Raw genomic sequence first — 20,776 nt, 5'->3', positions numbered from 1 at the left:
CTTTGGCTTCAGCCTGTCCACCTTTCTCATTTTGATTTGGAATAAGCATTCTTGGTATTGTTCTGTATATTTTTGTCCCAACATGAATTCAAGAAAGAATTCAGGAACTACTTAGCAACTATAGAGAGACATATTTATACCTCCATTCGTTTTGCAGCACAGAACTGAATCCAGTCCAAGTAAACACTGCAGAAGCTTGCTCTGGTAATTCCTTGAAGGCAGGGAACGTAATCATCATCAATATTTATATTGAACATTGCAAGGTCACGCTCTATATAATGCCATTTGGAGAAAGGCTGCAACGTCTTTTGGAGTGACTCATCTCTTAGCCAGTATAGGATTTTGGGTGAACTCGCAGTAAAGTATATAATGCTCTATTGATGAAAAGTAAAAGATGTTAATCCTTGTTTTAAGAACACAAAGTTGTTACTTAACAAGTTATTACAAAAGTAATTGCTGCAAAGTTGAGAGAAAAGTCATCAACAGTGAACAAAAGAAATTCTTTGGCATGATATTCCCGCTCCACTCCTCTTTGTCCTTGAGATTTTGCTGGACCACAAGCAATAGGAGTGGCCAGAATGTTTTTTAACCGTGGGAAACAAATGAACAGAAGAAGGAACAGTAAAATTAGGAAGTATGAAGGACATCATAGAAACAGTACTGTTACTAAGCCTGTTTAAGATTCATAAGTGCCACCCGCCCAACTGCAAATTCAAATTAACAATTAAATGTGGGTAAAGGGGCCCTATTCAATGGAAAGCAGTAAGACAGAGAGATGGAAGAAAAACAAGGAGTGAGTTTTAATTTTTGAGTGTGGAGAAAGTGATAAGCACACAGAGCCTTCTGAGAAGAGCCTTGCCGAAACAACAGATTTTTAAAAATGCATTCAAAGACAGGAGATTTTTGCCTTTTTAAAATATATTTTTAAAGAAGAAATTGAAAAGCAAATGTGAAAGCACTTGGGGAATAAATAACCTGCAGTAAGCAGGCAGGAAATTATTCCAAATATATGCAGAACGGCTACAGGAATTGACCCACTTTATTAGAGGAGAGCAAAAATTCCTTTTATGTAGAGAAATCATTCTCCCTCCCAACTTGGCTGTCAACCGAGTGGCAAGTACAAAAAAAACCAATTTAGAAAGCCAACTGCTAAGCATTGTTTAAAAGATAAATGTAAAATCCTCAAGCATGTGATAATGCAAAATTAAATATTTTGAAGGCACACATTTATTCTGCTATTGTAATATATTCACCTGGCTGTATATGTTCTGTAAAAGAATACACATGCCTGATTTCTAATGGAGTAAGTGTTTAACCTCTAATTCTCCTTCTCCTTTGCTTCACTGTATTCCAGCCTCCCTAAATGATTTTAAACACAGGTTGTGTACAAATGTATTCTTAGAGTTCAGTATAAAAAAAAGAGGGCAGTAAAGAGCAAACCTACACTGATCTAGGAAGACGCAAAGGAACAGTTCTCCAGCTTTGGACTTTATCATATGAGCCCTGTTCTTGCTGCAAATCAATGAAACTGCAAACATATGAGTTTCATGAGTAGACATTATTACACATCTTCGCAATTGTGTGTCTTGGACTGCTGCCGCCATCACACTCTTCCTGACTCCCCCTTAACCCCACCTCCCTGCTGTATGCCCTATGACCTATGCAGCATGGCTTTCATTTCATTTCATTTCATTTCATTTTCTTTTTTTTACTTTTTAAATACAATCCCACAGTTCTGTTAAGTTTTTTTTTAAAAGAAAATTTTTAAAAGTTTACAAGCAAATCAGGCTGCTTGGAAATAGCAAAGGGGGATAGGGGGAGAGGAGGAGATTGTGACACCACATAACTGCCAATCTTGCAACTGCCCCGGCAGCAACATGTTGCACTTGAGGAGTCCTGGGATTGCCACATCATTGCCACATAAAAGTCTGTAAGATGTTTTTCAATCATCTTTACTTTTAGCCAAAACCTCCCATTTAGTCAGTTCTGTACTGTTGATAAGCAGGTACAAAAAACACGTATACTCTGCAAACACTGAAATGAATGATTTCATAACAAGAAATCTATTTCCCCACAGAGGGATGTCCATCTTTACTAATCAGTGTCTCCAGCTGATAAATATTATCAAAAAATTAATTACAAATCAAGTGGGGTGGAGGACATGAGTACTTCATTAAGGATGATAAGTAAAAGCTACTATTTTGAGTTTTTATAAATTGGATTGGCTGCCTGATTCCACTGTAAATGGCTGCTAGTAGAAGTTAGTCAGCATGCTATTCCCTGACAGAAAAGTGAGCTAATCTGACAGCTTTTTCTTGTGTTTCTCTGAACGCTTTGTGATGTTGATACCCAGGTGCTGTTAAAGTTAAGTCTGTGACAACATCTGATCATGTCTGGCCATTCACTCACTGGGTAATATGGAATCTCTTTGTGGGAACTGTATTCATGCATCATTATCACAATGTCACATGATATGGGAGAGGCAAGATGGGTGCACAGATTCAGAAAATAATAAGCATACCATTCTCCTATCTATAACAGGTTCTCATTTCACCTGACCTGCCTAGTGCAAACATATTGTTGTAAAAACATGGAGATTCATGATGTCAAACTAACACAACAGCCAGTGCATCAAACACTTGTTAGATATCCTTCCTAGAGAAGACAAATAATGTTTTACCTTTATGTAATATCTGATGAGTATTCTTCGCAGATCAAAGACTTGGAGCATTGTTGCAGCGTTGTTGTCAATAATGCTATAGCCTTCCAGGATATACTGAGTCCGCATTATTTCCCAGGTCAGCCATCGGAGGTTAAAAGCTGCATTGCATGACAGTAAGTGAGGTACATGTCCTGGCTTGCAGCAGCAGCAGCCTTCATCATCTTCATCCCCTTCTGTAATAGCCTCCACCTCTCTTTGCTGGCAGTATGTCCCTTGGTAGGTTTGTTTTTTGTTTTAGTTTTAAAAGCATAAACACAGAGACAATTAGTCAAAGAATGCAGAGATGGTGTTCATCAGTTATTGTTGATTAAATTGCAATTTAAACAATTGCAATTTAAAAAGAGACCAGGAGCACTACAGCAGTGAATAAAATGTGTCAATTAATGTGTGCTTAACAGAAAGTGGTAACGTACAGACATTTTATTTCTCCTTATAAAACAGAGCATGTGCAACTCAGTGCTTCAGACAGAAAAATAATTACAATTCAGATCCTTTACTTTAATGTGGAAAGATATGGACACAGTTTAGTGTGTGTCAAAATCTTGGCCTTTTGTATAAATATAAACCCAAAATAGGTGGCCTCGACTTCCCCATCCAAGTTATGTATGTACACAAAAGCCAAAAGTGGCTCTAGATGAAGCATGGTAATTGTATAATACAGCTAGGCAAAATCTGTGTAATCAAATGAATTTTAAATTTCAAAGACAACCCTTATACTATTGCTGCCATTTTGATTACATATACCATGTTCCAGTAAGTATGATCAGAATTCACTGTGTACAAAGAAAACTGAACATTCTCAGGCTGGCTTATTTCTTTTGCATCAGGGGAAAAATTCATATTCTGTTTCACTGCACATGTAGAAATTTCCTCAGAGCTGAACAGAATGATAATGAGGCAGTGGTTTTTGTATGCACAAAAGTTCATGTGCATATACATGGGACTGTCATTAAATAGTAAGTAAGGAACCTTCCACACTCTATAACATTCCAACATGGGGTGCATGGCAGGGAGTTGGACTGGATGGCCCTTGTGGTCTCTTCCAACTCTACGATTCTATGATTCTATGTTAGTGAACGGCTTCTTGCATTTTACTTCATGCTTGGTCAGGCTGTTTAGAACTAGTGTTCAATAATGTCTAAGAGCTACAGGTTTCCTAGCCCTGGAACAGACAGTTCTTTTTACTGCATCAGTTTGCTAGAAATGCCAAAAAAGGAAGCAGAACTAGCCTGAAACAGATGGCCCATCTATATGGAGCTAGAAATCCATCTTAGTCTCAGTTCTAAAACATACATGACATGCAATGTTCACTCCCACTTTCAGTAGTCACAGATCTTTTTGCTGCCTAATGTTTATACTCCAGGATAAAACAGTTTTATCTTGAGCTTTTTAAAATAACCCCTGTGAAGAGAAAAGCAAGCCTGATTAGAGTTGGACCGTGACAGCTGAAAGAATGCTGTTAAGGGAGACCCATGGAGGAAAAAAGATACACAACTGAGGCTTGTCTCTAAGGTGGATAAAGGAAAAGATTGCAGAAGAATAGGTAAAAGATGGCATAGAGATAGGGATAAGACTGAAGGGAGATGGGGAAAGATGTCCTAGAAATAAAGAAAAGCTGAAATAGTAATGGGACAGTCTCTCCAGCAATGTTTTGAAAAATGTTCATTTTGGCAAAAGGAAATGAGCACAGGATCTATTCTTTCAAAAGATTTGGGTGATGGAAAAATTGCCTCTGCCAAAATATTTTTTTGCAAAATGTATGCCTTTCAAGTTAAATTCTCTTATTCCCCAACTATCATGCTGGTTCCTAAAACAGAATATAAACTGACCACATTTGTAAAGCATTTTGCACAGGAGGCAAACCAGTAGAAACAGAAAATCCCATTGGCAATCCCATTGATGCTACAGTAGCTTACTTTTCCAGTATGGAGTGAACATGTCTGGGGCAGTGCTGTACTTCATTCCCCGATATATTTTGGAAACATTCCAACATGGAGTGAATATTATATTAGTGACATTGGTCACAAAACCTAGAAAATACTTAGCAACTAACAGTATTACATTATTGAAGGATGAATAAAAAAGAATGGAAAGAGTGGTACAGTACAAGTATCCCATCATAGCTACCTAGACACAGTGCTCTTATATATATTTATATGATATCTCACTGGTACTTCCACTGAAACTTTAGTTGCCTATAAATATTAAAAACAACAACAACAACAACTCTGTGGCCAGAGCTAAAAATCTGCTTGTGAAACAGCTGAAATGTGGGCTCAAATGCAGGGAAAATTACTAATAAGACAGCTGTGGCAGATGCTACTCTTTCTGGTTGAACTTTCCACCTATCTGGGTGCTTTGTGTATTTGTGGTTGCTCCTTTTGGAAACTTACAGGTAACACTTAGGCACCAGTGTCTTCTGCTCTGTGGATATACAAAAATGACTGGAGTAAAATGGGTAGTGGCCAGAACCTTGGAGATAAACACAGGCAAGAAGAAGTAGTGCTGGGTGCTGCACTTTCTAACTGATTCTTTGAAAACAGATTTTCCCCTCAAAAGTCCACCTCGGCTCTATCTTTCTATGGTGGTGGAATTGGGTGCTCCTGTGAGGTAAGACACCATACTGAAAGTAGCATTGCTACTGGTAAGGTCTCCCATGTCAGACAGACTTTTGCTGAAGAGCCAGACTAAATGAGCCAAGCAGCGACTAAGCATCAGCAGGTGTGTGCGCGCATGAGCGCACATGTGTAAGGGATGACACAAGCATACGATGTCTCAGAGACAACAACAGTGGCACCTTAAATAATTTGAAGGGAATAATAAACCAATCCTGAATGCTTTTTACCTTGAAACCTCTATGACAAGACATGAAACAAGAAATAGTGTTAGAAGATAAGACTCCCAGATTGAAAGGCACTCAACCAGTTACCAGAGAAAAACAGAGAAGGAGGATGAATAGTGCTATTTCTAATAATGAGTTGGACTCAGGTCAAAAGGACAATCAGCTGTTGACATGCACAGAGGCAAAAGAAGTGTCTGAAGCTGAACAAGGGACACTTTAAATGCAATTAACAGTGGCCTGTTACAGACTGCCAAAATAAAGCTGTTTCGGGTCTCTTTGGAGGTATGCTGTTTAAATGATGCATGCACCCTAAGAATCTGGAAGATGGACCAAAGCTGCACTCTGGTGCTTAGGACTGGATCGTGGCTTTGGCACGACCTCCGGACTCTTAGGACCCATGCATCATTTAAATAGCATACCTCCAAAGAGACCTGAAGCAGCTTTATTTTGGCAGTCTGTAACAGGCCAATGCCTGTATAACACAGTTGGATCCAAAACAGCTAGTCATATCTTCATGCATGTATCCTCTTTGGCTCCAGATGGAGCAGTCAAGAAGTTGATCCCAATAATATACCATTATATTGTAGAGTAACATATTGTTAATGTGAGGTTATGAAGGCTGAAATATAGCAATACTAGTTATTTAAATCTTGTTTATCTTTTCCTCATTAATTTTTTTTAATGACCATATTGCCAGCTGTAAGAAAAACCAACCCTTTTTCTCCTGCACATTTGATTTTCATACTGAACAAATTGTGTTCAGCTGCACATTAGAATAGTGTGCACATCAGTTGAAGCTTGTGGGAGAGGCAAAATGAGAGCATTTTCAGGGTTGAAGCTTGTGGGACAAGGAAAATGAGAGCATTTTCAGGGCTGAAGCTTGTGGGAGAAGGAAAATGAGAGCATTTTTCCCCTATCAAAAATTCTTCCACCATGACAAAAAAATAAAATAATCCTCAATATAGGGACAGAAAGAATTTTTTATTTATCGGAGCAGTAGTCTTATTTGTAGTGCTCTACCCCACACTACAGTGGTGCTGTGGTGCTGGAGAAGAGTGCTGAGGATACCATGGATGGCCAAAATGACAAACAAGTGAGCCCTAGAGCAGATGAAGCCTGAACTCTCCCTGGAAGATGAACTGACAGCTGAGGCTGTCATACTTCAGGCATATCATGAGAATGTAGGGCTCACTAGAAAAGGCAATAATGCAAGGAAAAGTGGAGGGCAGCAGAAAGAGAGACAGACCACATGACGGATGGATAGACTCAATCAAGAAGACCATGGCCCTGAGCCTGCAGGACATGAGCAGAGTGGGTGAGGACAGGGGTCTTGGAGATGTCTCATTCACAGGGTTGCCATGAGTCAGGGTGGACTTGGGGGCAATTAACAACAACAACTTTGTTGTACTGCAAAGTACAGTTGGCCCTCCACATTTGCAGTTTCGGCTTTTGCAGATTAGATTATTTGCAGTTTTGATTAATATGTTCTCTCTAGAAATCTCTAGTCTGATCCTCCAGCACAACTCTGCTAGAAATTGACCATTGAGTTGTGCTGGAGAACCTAGAGATTCCTACAGAAAACACTTCTCTAGGCATTTGTGGGTCTTCCAGCATGATTCTATGATCAACCTCTGGCAGATGTTGACGACAGAGTTGCACTGGAGGACCTGTAGATTCCTAGAGAGATGTTCTCTGAGGTAAAAAGAATAGCGGTTTTTTTATTTGCAGTTTTCCCACATTCATGGGGGCCCTTCACCCCTAACCCTAGCTAATGTGGAGGGACCACTGTAAAAGCATAGGCAAAAATAAAACAGAAGGAACAAATATAATCAGAAGAACAAAATGTAAAAATAAAATAAAATAATAATGCATGATTGGTTTTGCTCTGTGAAATTGTGATGCTATCTTTCATGACTGCACCCTTTTAAATTGTTTTGATTGGTTTCTGGGATGTGGGTTGAAATTTAAACTTAATGCTAAACTCACAGACTCTAAAGGCCTATTCTGTCTATGGTGAAAAATAAAATACTTCCTTCCCTTCATCTATTGTCTCCTAATTTTTATATATCTGCCACTGTCCTGGCCTTGGACAAAAAGAAGAATACACAGGCATATCTTCATCATGCCTAAGCCCAGCAGCAGCTGAAAGGCCTTCCTTCCATCACAACTGCCATTGCTGTGGCCTCAGAGGGAGAGAAGAAGCAGTTTCTGCTAGACTTAGGCCCTGTACAGATTGGCACTTTGTGCCGCCCTGTGGGTGGAGTTAGGGCACAGTGTCTGCATGCTGGACACCCTAGCCCCACCCCAAGGGTACCATTTTGATGCAAACTGGTCTACACGGCGTGAGCCATCATGACAAAGGGGTGTCATAAAGCTGTGCCGCTGCAGCTATGGCAACCCTTGGTGGGCGCAAAAAGGAATCAGAGCCGTGGTGTGAGGTGGCCGCGGCCCCGATCCAGCCAGTAAAGGGGCGGCTGCATGCTGCCCATCTGTACAGCCCCTAAATCACCTTCACACTAGCATCCATTTTTCCTTTTGTGTCATGTCTTAATTAGATTATAAGCCTGAGGGCAGTGAACTGATTAGGATACTTTGACTTGAAAATTATCATGTACAGCGATGGCGCTATATTCTTTCTGTTTTTATGGTTGCTGTTGCTGCTGCTGCTTCCCAGGATAATTTTATTTGGTGATATGCCCACTCACTTGAGGTATAGTCTAGCAGGCTAATTGACCAGGCAAAATCTGCAGTTGTTTTTTTTATTCAAATTCAGAGTCATACTTTAGGGACCAACTCAGCATGTGTTGTGTGCATCAACACCAGAAGATATTTTTCTGAATCTCTTTGAAGTGAAACCACTGAGCTTCATGCTGTTTTCTTTCTAACCAATTAAACTTGACTGTTCCTACCCTCAAACTTCTCTTCCACCAAGCGGAGAATTGGAAGCATCTTGTTATATTCCCTTGCTTCACTGTATCTAGCTTTTCTTCTGCTGAAATGCCTCAGGAAGAAAATATACACAGAAAGCAAACCCAGTAGTAGTGAACAGTGGCAGTTAAATAGTGCTTTTATGTGCTTTTAAAAGCGTATTTTTTAATTCTAACCTTTCTCCTAAATAGTAAAATTCTACAGAACCATTTCTCTTAAAAAGATGTAGTCAGAAGCATCTTAAACATTTTGGATATTTTTTGGAACTTGGAAAGACTCAGAGTTGGGAGCCATAGTCTAAACTGACTGAGGCATTTCTGTAGGCTTTTGAGGACCACCCTTCATTATTCCTCATTAACAGTAAAGAAGTCACCATTTACAGGGAATTCTGACACTTCTTCCTAACCACTGAATAAACATTCAGCGATATGATGAACATATTCTGAAGAATACTGAAAATCTGAAGCTAAACTTCACCATCAGCCTTTTAGGCATAAAGGTCTAGATTCCAGATGGGACTAGATAATTAAAAATCTGATTTATATTTTACAATAATTTAAAGACTAAATGATTATCTGTGATGTGTGAACATGAATTCTAGAAATTCTGCATGTTTACATATCATAAATTTATTAGACTTTAAATTATTGTTTTTAAAAATTCAGATTTTTAATCATTGTGAGACTATTCACTTTTTTATTAACTGCAAATTATTATTAATAAGCGATTTGATATTTCTTGTCATGCAGGAACAACACTGAAAGCATATGGGCATTTCTGATAAATTCTTATAAATCAGAGAGAATAAGATACAGGGGGTGATAATTGCCATTAATCAAGCAGCTCTGTAGTTTCAGGAAGAGGACCTACTTCCTTATTATGGATACCTTCCCATCTAAACTTCTATGAACCCTACCTTCTTTGTTATCTTTATTGGAAAAATCTAAATTTGGGGGTAGGAGAACATGCACAGCTAAACAAAGCAAGCAAATTAAGCAAATTATGTAATTTGAGTAATTCACCAGAGATTCTTGGCAACTGATAGGAGGATTCAGATGCAGTTAATTAGATGCAGTGAGCCTGGGGGAAATTTGGGGTAAATCACCCATGTAGACAAGCCTTGAGTTATTATACATGAAATACTGAGTCAGATTTACAAAAACCTTGAGATAGCTGTACCAACTGCACGTTTAGTTTCCCTAATGTTTCCAACACAGAATCCCCCATTTTAAAAAAGTATGCTATGAAAACCAGACATGGAATGACTAAAGCAGCAATCCTATGCACAAAAGAACTTGCTTCAAACGGGTCGTTCACACATAGTGTTTTTAGTGCAACAATGTGAATCATCTCACTCACGTATTCTGGGTTTGTTATTCATACTATGGAACTGCATTGATCTGTTTCTCTGCAAGTTCCATTGCTCAAATGGGCAAGCATTCAAATAAACTTGGAGTTGATGATACGAATGCATTTGGAACCCTTTTTGGGTATGCAGTGTTTTATCCCGGGTCTATTCAGGCCTATTCACATTGGTTATTTTTCACACTAGCAGTTATGCGGATTTTCTTTTAAAAAGTTGAGGAGAAATCCAATATCAATTATCCCAGATTAAGTGATTTTTTTTGGCAGCACCCTCCAAAACTTAATCAGGTGCATTTGGGATGCATGTGAACAATGGAAATACAAGCCGGATTCATTCTGAATTATTTTCACAGTGTGAATAACCCCAACGAAGCATGCATGGGATTGGACTTTGGGTTTCTTTCATACTGCAACAAAACCAAGATCTGATTTATCACCAAACCACCATTTCATCTTGTGTTAGCACATTTAATGGAATTCAAACATTAAAAGCACCTGCTTTATGATAAGCAAGATCTAATTTTGTGAAAAGGAAAGTTCTTTGACTTTGCCACATTCTGCTTCAATTTTGGATACATCCCCCAAAAGAAAGATACTGGCAGTATTTTACGACTCATCCTGTGCCCAAAACATTTGAAATTATGTCAACAACAACCTAGACAAATTTAGCCTGCTTACCAGACTAACAAAGAACATGTAGCAAATTAACATTCTGCTCTTGATTCCTGCTCTTTGAGCTATTTTGATGCTTACCTCGAAATTCTAGTCCCCTCAGTTGGAAAGTAACTAGACCATTTCCAATTTCAATCAGGTGAACAAAGGCATTCAAATAATCTGATGCCAAAATAAAACAGTCTCCAGAACTGTAGTTTCCCCAGCGTCCAAGAATCAGATCTCCACAAAGAGACTCCTGCAGAGATCTTGTCAGGTGCTCATAAAAGATGGAATTCAGATTATCATCATTTCCTGAAATCACATCAACACAGTGACTGTAAAAGGGACAACTAGAAACAAATCACTATGTGACAGATTCTGAAAAGACACATTTTTAAACTGCTTACAGAGTGATGGAAGTGCCTCTATACACACTACTTATTCATTCATTTATTTGATTCATATCCTGCTTCTCTCCCCATGTGGGACTCAAAGTGGCTTACACTGTAGGTCAAAGCAAAATAGCTGAAACAATCTGTGATGCAACAACTTAAAAAGCACCAAATAACAATCCAATTAAAACATTAGTTTAAAAGTGTTAAAACACATTAAATAAGGGTCTGGTACAGATGGGCCACAAGTGTCGTGTTGGTGCAAAAATTAGGGTTGCAGAGCACATGGCAACCACACACTCTGCAACCCTAATACATATGGATGGCGCTATCTTTACGTGGCGCTGTCCATACGTGACGTGCATGCATGACTCAAGCGCAGGACCGTGTCCACATGTCCAGGCACCGCGCTTGCGTCATGAGCATGTTGCAGTGTGCCAATGCTGCACTGATGATGTCCTCCTCAACGGGTTCTTTTCGGAGTGGAGGAAGCCCGTACAGTTTGGTTGCTGAGGGCTCCCTCCAGAGGGAGAATGCCCAACCCCAAATATTGCATATAAAAAACAGCATACCTCATGCACATTCCTCTGAAGGTCTGATTAATTAAGACTACGGGGTAAAACAGACCAGGAGTAAGCAAAAATTACCTAGTTCATTTAACTATATGTATCAGAATCTACACATGCTGTTACTATAAGCTATTTTTAAAATCTCAAACAGTAAAGAAAACAAAGCACACCCAAGTGTTTCAAAAGATTAACTCTGGTGAGGTATAGACCACCCCGCCTTTCTCTGCTGTGCAGCTGTACACAAATTGCGCGGCACAGCCGCGCAGCAGAAAAGGAGCTCAAAAAAGCGGCTCCTTTTTGCTGCACTGCAAAGTGCCAAAGACAGTGCATATACGTCGCAGCTGTGCAGCTCCATATGGAAGCTGCACTGCTGCAACGTAATGATTACGTGTGCCATGTGTAAGGGGCTGTGTAACAGCGGTGTGTGCACGATGTGCTAGGGTTGCAGGGCATGTGCACGTGCCGCCCCGGGGCACATCATGGATGCGTCACAAAGGGCCCGTCTGGAGAGGGCCTCTGATTATTAATTTGATTGCATTGGGTATATATATCGAAAGATTTTCAGGGATGTGCAAACAGGTGCATTTCATAGTTTTTTGTGGATTTTTCAGGCTATGTGGCCATGTTCCAGAAACGTTTCTTCCTGACAGTTTGCCAGCATCTGTGGCTGGCATCTTCATTCTCTGAAGATGCAAGTCACAGATGTTGGCAAAACGTCAGGAAGAAACTTTTCTGGAACATGGCCACATAACCCGAAAAACCCACAAAAAACTATGGATGCCGGCCATGAAAACCTTCCACTTTACAGGTCCATTTCATATCATATCCAGAGTAGGAAGAGAGGTAACTTTGGGCCTGTACAGACAGGCCAAAATAAAGCTGATTCAAGTCAGTTTGGCTGTATGCTGTTTAAATGCTGCATGCATCCTAAGAGGCCGGAAGCCACACCAAAGCCACGCTTCAGACCTATGGACTGGAGCACAACTTTGGTGCAGCTTCTAGCCTCTTAAGATGTATGTGTAATTTAAACAGCATACCTCCAAAGTGATCCAAAGCAGCTTTATTTTGGCCTGTCTGTATGGGCCCTTTGGCTGCCAATAGGGTATTGTTGGAGACAAGTGGTTATTGTTGTCATTGTGCGCCTACAAGTTGTTTCTGATTTATAGTGGAGTTTTCTTGGCAAGATTTACCATTGCACTTCTCTGACACTAAGAGAGTGTGACTTGCCCAAGGTCACCCAGTGGGTTTCCATGTCCAAGGGGGATTTCAAACCCTGGTCTCCTGGACTCCTAGTCCAACATTCAAACCACAACACTATGCTGGCTCTCTGGAGACCATATAGGTATCTGTAAATAAAAATGTATTTGTGTGAACTCAGGGTTATACTATTTCATTCTTATAATTCAGTTTGCTTCTTGGCTAAAGATGCATTTTGGAACTTACCTTCCCTGGTCCATGTCCAGCTCTGTCTGCAACTCCACCCTTAGAACAATCAGTCCTTTGAGAATTGTGAAGCTTAATTTGCAAACCTATGCATTCGTGGTGTGTAGAGAGTGTGCTAAAGGCAAATTAAAATAGGAACCTACGTATGATTAATGAAATGAAGCAAAATCTTCCACGTGTGCCAAAACTGTGTCACACAATCTATCTGACAGTTTCAGTGAGTTTGAATTCTCTTGCCTAATTAATATGGTTTGGCTTGGGCAGTACTTTGCTTTTTCCTATGCATCAGTGCTCACTGATATATTCTATTTAAAGGCTATCCAAGGTCTTCTGGTCCTTGAAAACCTAGATGTGGAAAATTTTCAGCTAAGTTTTTTGTTGATGAGCTTCAAAAGTTATTCAGAGTGCACATCAATGTCAGGAATACAGTTTATCTATACAATTGCCTTTAATGTAGATCTTCACAGCACTATTTGAGGAAAGAGCAACTATAGTACCATGAGCTGAATAAGTCATGGTGGATGGCAATGCTGAAATTTTGAAGCCACAACTGGTTTCCCAAGGATTCTCACACAGAAGGACACAGTACTGGTTCTTAAGACTACCATCATATTAACAATGTTGCAAGAAGTGTGCTCAGGTGCAGTGGCATAGAAGAAACAGGTAACAACCAGTGGCAGGAATCATTTATACCGGATCTGCAAACCTCAACACTGAAACTATGATACTCTGAAGCAAAAGCCAACAAGAACTACTGTATCTTTCATGGTTATATAGAAGAGTAAATTATGAGCCATTCTGCCACCGCCACATTAAAACATTTTGCTAAACAATGTCAAGTTTAAGAGGCCCCACAGCATCATCCAAATATACATTATGCTACCAGAAAGGACAATGAAAATAGAAATTTGTAATGTTTTGTATTTGCATAATAGGTGTGTACAGAACCCCCCATTCTCTGTATATATAATATAGTATATAATATTAGATATTACATATTAGATATTGTCAGAATAATAATGATTGTTTTAAAGGCTGTTTCTCATGTTCCTTTGCAATTAGCAGCACAACATATCAAGGTGTTTGCTGGTGCTTGTTGTATAAATCTTTTCACAACAGTGTCACTACCAGAATTTTTTCTGCTGATGTATCTCCAGATCCAAACCAGTTTGTTCAATATTTTGAATAATGATAAATATGTGTAAAGGAATAATGTTCCATACCTGCATCTTTTTCAATTTGAAGTACCAGTCGTGTATTGGAATGGTCCACTCGCTTTGTACTGGAAGGGAAACAGACAGCTACAGATTATTCCTAATAAGTGTTCTACTAAGTGTTAATTCTGTTCCTATTCCATTCAAGTGATGTGATTTAATTCTTGATCTGATATCTTTTGATCACTCAAATTTTACTATGTAATATTTCATTCCTACACAACTCATATTCTTTGCACATCAAGAAGAGTAGCCATTATGTGCATTAGTTCTAGTGATGGATACAATACTAGATCCCATGCAACTGACACTGTGCAGCTGACACCTATACTTATGTATTTCAAGCCCTTCATAAAGAATCCTCACACACATTATGTTATTCAAATGATAAACATACAATCTAATAAGTTATTCAAAAATAAAGAGCATCTGATCTCATCAAATTGCCTAAAAATGCTCTTTATAAAAAGGTTGATAGAACCACACCCTACCTTTAAAAAATATACTGTTTCTAGCACACTCCTTCTGTCAGTTTAAGCTCATCCTGTCACTCAATTGATTTCAAAGATGCTCTCAGATGTTGAGAGTATTAGCTGTCTTCCCTTGTGTGTGCCTTTTATTCACCCATTTTGTCCTTATGCTTTCCTCGGTTTCGTTCTTTTCTCAGATTTTCCATTCTCCCCCCAAATTACCCAATCCCGTCTGCCATTCTCCTTCAAATTTCTTTTGGCAGCCCCTTGGTAACAAAAAGGGTTGAGTTCCTTGCAAAATGTCATAGGGGAAGTTACATTTTCCATACTTACATAAGAACATGGAAACATGTTCATTAATTCTCATATAGATATGCAAAGGGATCTTGTAGTACTGTTGAGACTAACTGAAAGAAAAAAAGGCTGGTACCATGAGCTTTCCTAGACTTGAGCCTACTTCCTAGGATGCATGAGGTGCAGTGGTATGGAGAGTCCAGAGACAGACCTATATAAGCTGGTTGTGTGTGAGAATTTCAATTGAAATTCAAAACCTTGTGGACAGGGAGATGAGGTAACAAGTTCAGTTTTAACAATGGTCATTGGAGGACAAAAGAAGGTGGAAGGATGTTGCTAAATCCAAGGAGAGTATATAACCATACAAATGTGTATTGGAATGTAGTATGGGGACGAGAGAGAGGATGTGATGAACTGGTCAAGGTTGCCCTCATGATGATGGAGGTTTAGACAATGCTGAAATTTGTATAGTGTGCCAGGAAACCATTGTCTATGTTCAACCCACTGATGATGGACTGGAATCTGTGGATACATTCCAATTCTACTATTTCTCTTTTCAGTCTTCCTTTGTAGTTCCTTTTGTTCAAGGACCACTGTTCTGAGATCTCACACAGATAAAGGACCTAGTTTAAACAGAAGCTTTATCTGCAGTGAAGATATGGCCTTTTAGGACCAAACATAGCAAAAGTTAAATCTACAAAGGATAATCAAACACTGCTTTTGAAAACTATATGCTTAATCAAAGTATGAAGGTGGTCAAAATGTAGGTGTAGCCAGTTAGAAGGCTCTTAATTAGCATGTTCATACACTGCAATTAACCCACAGTTTAGATTAACCAGAGTTTGTTCCTTCATCATGAATAGTAATGACCCAACAAATTGTGCCTTGTCTTCTATATTTCTATTTTATTTCTCTCATAACCTTTTGCATATTTCTGAGTGCGCAGGTAGACAGACAGACATGGAACAAGCTATAGTTGTTGTCTTAGATGTCACAACAATCAATGGTTTAAATAAGCCAACATCTATACACCAGCAATAAACCCTTTATACACTTTGTGCATGGTTGCTGACAGAAAACAACAACATAAAAGCCATACCTTGCTGACAAAGGCAGGTTTGCACATTACGTCAAACTAGATTTCAACAAAATATGCCATAGTTTGTCATGACTTTCAAGTGTAGCCAATTTTTTTCAAGGGATGTGCATGTGGCAAAAAAGATACATTATGAATATAACACTACAAAGATTAATCTGATGTCATGAGTAGGAGGGATACCATATGAAGTGGACCAAGAGAGTTTTAAAGTAACATAAGGAAGAAGTCAGAACTTTCCTGTATGTGTCTCCCAAACTTTTAAGCATTATGGCTCCTTTAAATATTTGACACGGCTATTGTCAAATAAAAGTAGGGAGAAAGTGGAGACATTTAGGAAAGGGACAAGTGCAACATCTATTCTGGACTTTGAAACCTCTGCACAATTATGGGAGCTGAATTGCTGCAAGTTTTTAAAAAGAACAAGAATCTGTACAGTATTAAAATTCTAATATCCTGTATTCCAGACTCAGCTGCACATTTACCCTTGGGCATTCTTCTGTCAGTTTGGATGTCTTTTAAAAATGGGTTTTTTGGACTCCTGGGCAATGTGTGCTTTTCTCTAGTGGCTTCTTACTTTAAAGTTTGTTCTTACCACTCAGTCAGGGTGATAATTAGCTCAGTAATTGAATTTCTTCCTGAGTGGCATTATTCCACACAAACTCAATGCAGGTTCTTAGGAGCTTGCCCAGAGGAGCATGTGAAAATTGTGAGCATCTTCAGCAGGGAATTAATTCTGAGAGACTCCACCAACATGTCAAAATGACTTCACTATTTCCTGGTTGAAAGCAAAAGCAGAAAGTTCCAACATGCATGCAAGTCATATTATTTTTCACACATCACCATTTTTATAAATGTTTGATGATGGGGTACTCCTTTATTATTCTGTTAACCAAAATATAATTCCTTATTTTTCTAATAATTATTGATGCCACCTTGTCTTAAAGACAAAAAGAAATCAATAGACCAGAATTCTTCCCTATTATGCAAGTGGGCTTATGTTGTTCTGCGGTGGATCAACTGTGGTTATGCAGTAAAGAAAAGGCACTGGGCATTAACTCAAAGATACCTAGTATTGGTTATTACTTTATAGGTAAAGGTAAAGGTAGTCCCTTGACAAGAATGTCTACTTGTAGACTGTAGGGGGCAGTGCCCATCTCCGCTTCTATGCCAAAGAGCCAATATTGTCTGAGGACTGCTCTGGTGGTCGTGTGGCCAGCATGACTGCACCAAACTCTGTTACTTTGCCACTGTGAAATGGTACCTATCTATCTACTTGCATCTGCATGCTTTCGAACTGCTAGGTTGGCAGAAGCTGGGACTAGTGATGGGAGCTCACCCCATCATGCAGCACTCAGGCCTCAAACTGTAGCAGAACTGACATCTTAACTACTAAACCACCTGATCCCATATTACTGTATATAGTCTGTTTATTCTCAAGATTTAAAAAACAGCTTCAGAAACTAAGCTTTTATTCATATTCGTATCTGACCTTAAAAATATATAGTTTGTTTTTTAAGCTCCCCCCCCCAAAAAAAAACCTCTTCTCCCAGCAGTTTATACCATATCTATTTCCCCTCTTTCCTTATTTGCTCTTCTCTCCCTCACCACTGTGCTTTGTTTTTCCTCCCTATTTAATTTTTGAGTCTTGGGTTTCTGCTCCTGACCAGATTAAACATGTTCTCTCCCTCTGAATTCCCCAGCTTTTTAAAATTTGGCTATTTGCTATCTTTAAGTCTTTCAGTGCACTGAAATTATAAACACATATGAATTTGATGGGGAGCTGCTGAACAATGGGTCTTGGATGTGCTCCCAGTTACCATTCAGAAATGTGACTGCTGATCAATTAGTCTAGAAGTGCTTTATTGTCTAATATAGGCAAGTTAAAAATAAGTTAAGTGGCACCAGTAAAAGATAATCCATGGCGGTATCCAGACTAGCACAAAGCGCTGGCCTGGATACGTGCTATGGTTGCCTCGGGGTGTCCTTTCCAGATGCCCCACAACCCTAGCATGTAACCGCGGCGTTGTAATTGTGGCACCCTGTCTACATGGGCGCCACCATTACGACATCACGGCCGCGCCACCTCCAAACGGAGCGACATGGGTGCGCCACTGCAGGACGTTTGCGGCGCCCTTTCAGCGGCACCGGAAGGAGCTCTGTTTTGGAGCTCCTTTCACCGTTTGTGTTGCTGGTGCAGCCTTTACACGGCTGTGCCAGTGACACAAAAGAAGCCCCAAGGCCAGGAAAAGCGGTGGATCGGGGCCTCTGGGGCTGCCGCTGTGGCAGCTCAGGCCTGATCCATCAGGGAAAGGGGCAGGTGCAGGCCGCCCCAAAGGGGCGGTCTGTATCCCGCCCATGTTGTTTTTAAAGGGTTCTTAAATTATTTGAATTCTATTTCAGTCACTCTTAGTATTCTTTTGGATACTCAAACTAATTTAATTTATTTACTTTGGCCTGTTCTAGCTGCAGGTTCAAATTTCTGTTTATCCTTCTTTACATTCCCCTCTGTCTATAACTTCCAGAATTCTCAAAAACATGAATAGGGGCCAAAAAGTAACAATAGCTTGGTCTGATTGGCCAAGGTGTGCCACATGATAGGAGGCAACTGCAAAGGCTATTCAAGCCTGTTACTCCCTAGAATGTCAGCTCTTCACTTTTTGCAATCCACCCACCCGCCCTCAGTGCAGTGTGAGCTTTGCTGGTCATCTAGGGGCCGGGTAGGAATTTTCCCCCCCAATACCTGGGGTTTTTGCTTAGCGCATACTGTATCTGTTGGGAATTGGACAACTGGCTCCGAGTGGTGTCATTAATTAGGTTTCTCTTGGCAGGTAGCAGGGGGAGAAGGTTTTTAGATCAGTGTACACTTTGGCACCCCATTGTGGTGGAGGGTTGATATCTGGAACTGCCTCCATGGGGTAAGTGATCGGGGTGTGTGGGAAGGAGACTGCCCTTGGGGTTGATCTGGGTTTTACTCCCTCTTACAAAGTTTAGTGACTTAGGAGGGAGATCTCCAGGTTTTGGCCTTCCAAAGATGACTGGCCAAGGTAGCAACCAATGCCCTTTGGATTGCCCTCAGGGACTGGTGTTTTGCCCAAAAGATAGCTGGGAAGGTGTCATGGGTTGACATCTGAGTGTCAGCTGGACCTGCATCAGGTTGCTCCCCTTTTGTTTAACCATTTGCTTACTCCCAGGCCTCAAACAGTTAAATAGGTTTTTAAGTCAATAAAATGACCCTTGTGTAATCCACTTAGTTGTGTCTGGCCTTTCATGGCTGGTCAACAATATGCATTATTGCTTGCACAGTGCTAGGCAACTGAATGATTAAGTGGTAATTTCTCCACAAGTTCCCATTTTGTTCTGTCTTGGCTTCTCACTCTCTCTACCGTTTACACTCTGCTTGTCACCCACTGGATCAGTGGATCACACGCTTTGAGGAGATTGATAAGGGTACAGCGTGGCGCCAAAAGATAAGAGCTAGCTAAATTCACATCAGCCTTGTCTTTCTTAAAAACAAGCTAAGAAGTAAATCCTTTGAGTTATATGAGCAAAGATGTGCTCTACCACTAATCTTTGGAGATCATGCTTCTTGATTGAGAGTGCAGAGAAATAAAGGATACAGTGACTGAGTTGTGCAGAAAAATGTTCTCCATATTCTTAAAAGAACTCAAAAACATCTCTATCCCTGATTCACTGATTAGTGTTTATATCCAGCCAGTTACTGCTGATTTGTGGTGGATCAGAGTCTAGCTGAAATTACCATACCATTCCTTAATATCCTTTAACATCATTCATTCTTAACCTTTAATAAGGTATTTGTAGGGCAAGTGAACAATATACATATAGTCCAAGTGAGGAAGATAGTAGAAAAAGAGGAGAGCTACAGATCAGAACAAAACATAATTGAACAGGTTGTAAGTTGTGAATTATACTTTAGGACAGCATAGCCTAAGGTGACCATTTCCAAATGCCATCATTTCTGGCCAAATGCCATACAATTATATTATAGGCTCTGTAATCCATCAGAGAGAAGGAATTCCATGCTGGAGGAAGGCAACTATAAAGAGAACAAAAGAACACTTTTAAAATGTTTAGTGTGGTTATAATGACTTGTTTTCCCAATTTGTAATGGTTAATATTATCAATTTATAGCTTTGTGGGTTTTTCAGACTATGTAGCCATGTTCTAGTGGAGCTTATTCCTGACATTTCACCTGCATCTGTGGCTGGCATCTTCAGAGTAAAAGATGCCAGCCACAGATGCTGTCAAAACATCAGGAATAAACTCTTCTAGAACATGGCCACATAGCCTGAAAAATTCACAAAAAACTACGGATGCCAGCCATGAAAGCCTTCAACTTCACATTATCAATTTAATTTTCAAATCTGACATTCCAAGTACTGGAAAATCTTCAGATCAATTAACTATAAACCTTTTTCATTATCACTGCTTTATGTCACCCATGACCATTGCCAGCTGGGTACAGAACTTGAAATGCCACAACTTCAAAAGGGCCTCTTCTTCCCTGAATTTCTGAGTGGAGCTGGCACCATTATAACATTTGTATCGCAATTGCCTCTGCCCACTAGAGATGGCTGCTCCCAATGGATTGGCAGTGATGGGTTTATAAGTCACCTTTCCCCATCATGGGATAAGTTAGTCACATGTATATAGTCTGCGTATCCATTCAGTTTAGAAAAATGAAGAACAAGAAGTCACAACTCATCTGAACTGGCACCCAAAAGAAACCCATTTGTGGTCACCCTGCAAATAACATTCACTTGGTC

At 39.8% G+C, this 20,776-nt stretch overlaps 1 protein-coding gene across 1 annotated transcript in view; it reads right to left on the bottom strand.

The window, feature by feature from the left end:
- Positions 1-20,776, bottom strand: part of PCNX2 (pecanex 2) — a 143,776-nt gene that overhangs the window by 26,868 nt on the left and 96,132 nt on the right. The window contains exons 24-27 of the mRNA XM_089529911.1: positions 14,139-14,197; positions 10,611-10,823; positions 2,681-2,934; positions 141-374 (exon numbers count right to left, since the gene is read on the bottom strand). Coding sequence (XP_089386037.1) covers positions 141-374; positions 2,681-2,934; positions 10,611-10,823; positions 14,139-14,197 — 760 coding nt within the window. The remainder of the gene's footprint in view (positions 1-140; positions 375-2,680; positions 2,935-10,610; positions 10,824-14,138; positions 14,198-20,776) is intronic.

The sequence above is a fragment of the Sceloporus occidentalis genome, unplaced genomic scaffold (genome assembly GCF_023333645.1).
Source record: "Sceloporus occidentalis isolate IW3139 unplaced genomic scaffold, rSceOcc1.0.p SCAF_6, whole genome shotgun sequence".
Taxonomy (NCBI): domain Eukaryota; kingdom Metazoa; phylum Chordata; class Lepidosauria; order Squamata; family Phrynosomatidae; genus Sceloporus; species Sceloporus occidentalis.
This window is presented reverse-complemented; position numbering and strand designations above follow the sequence as displayed.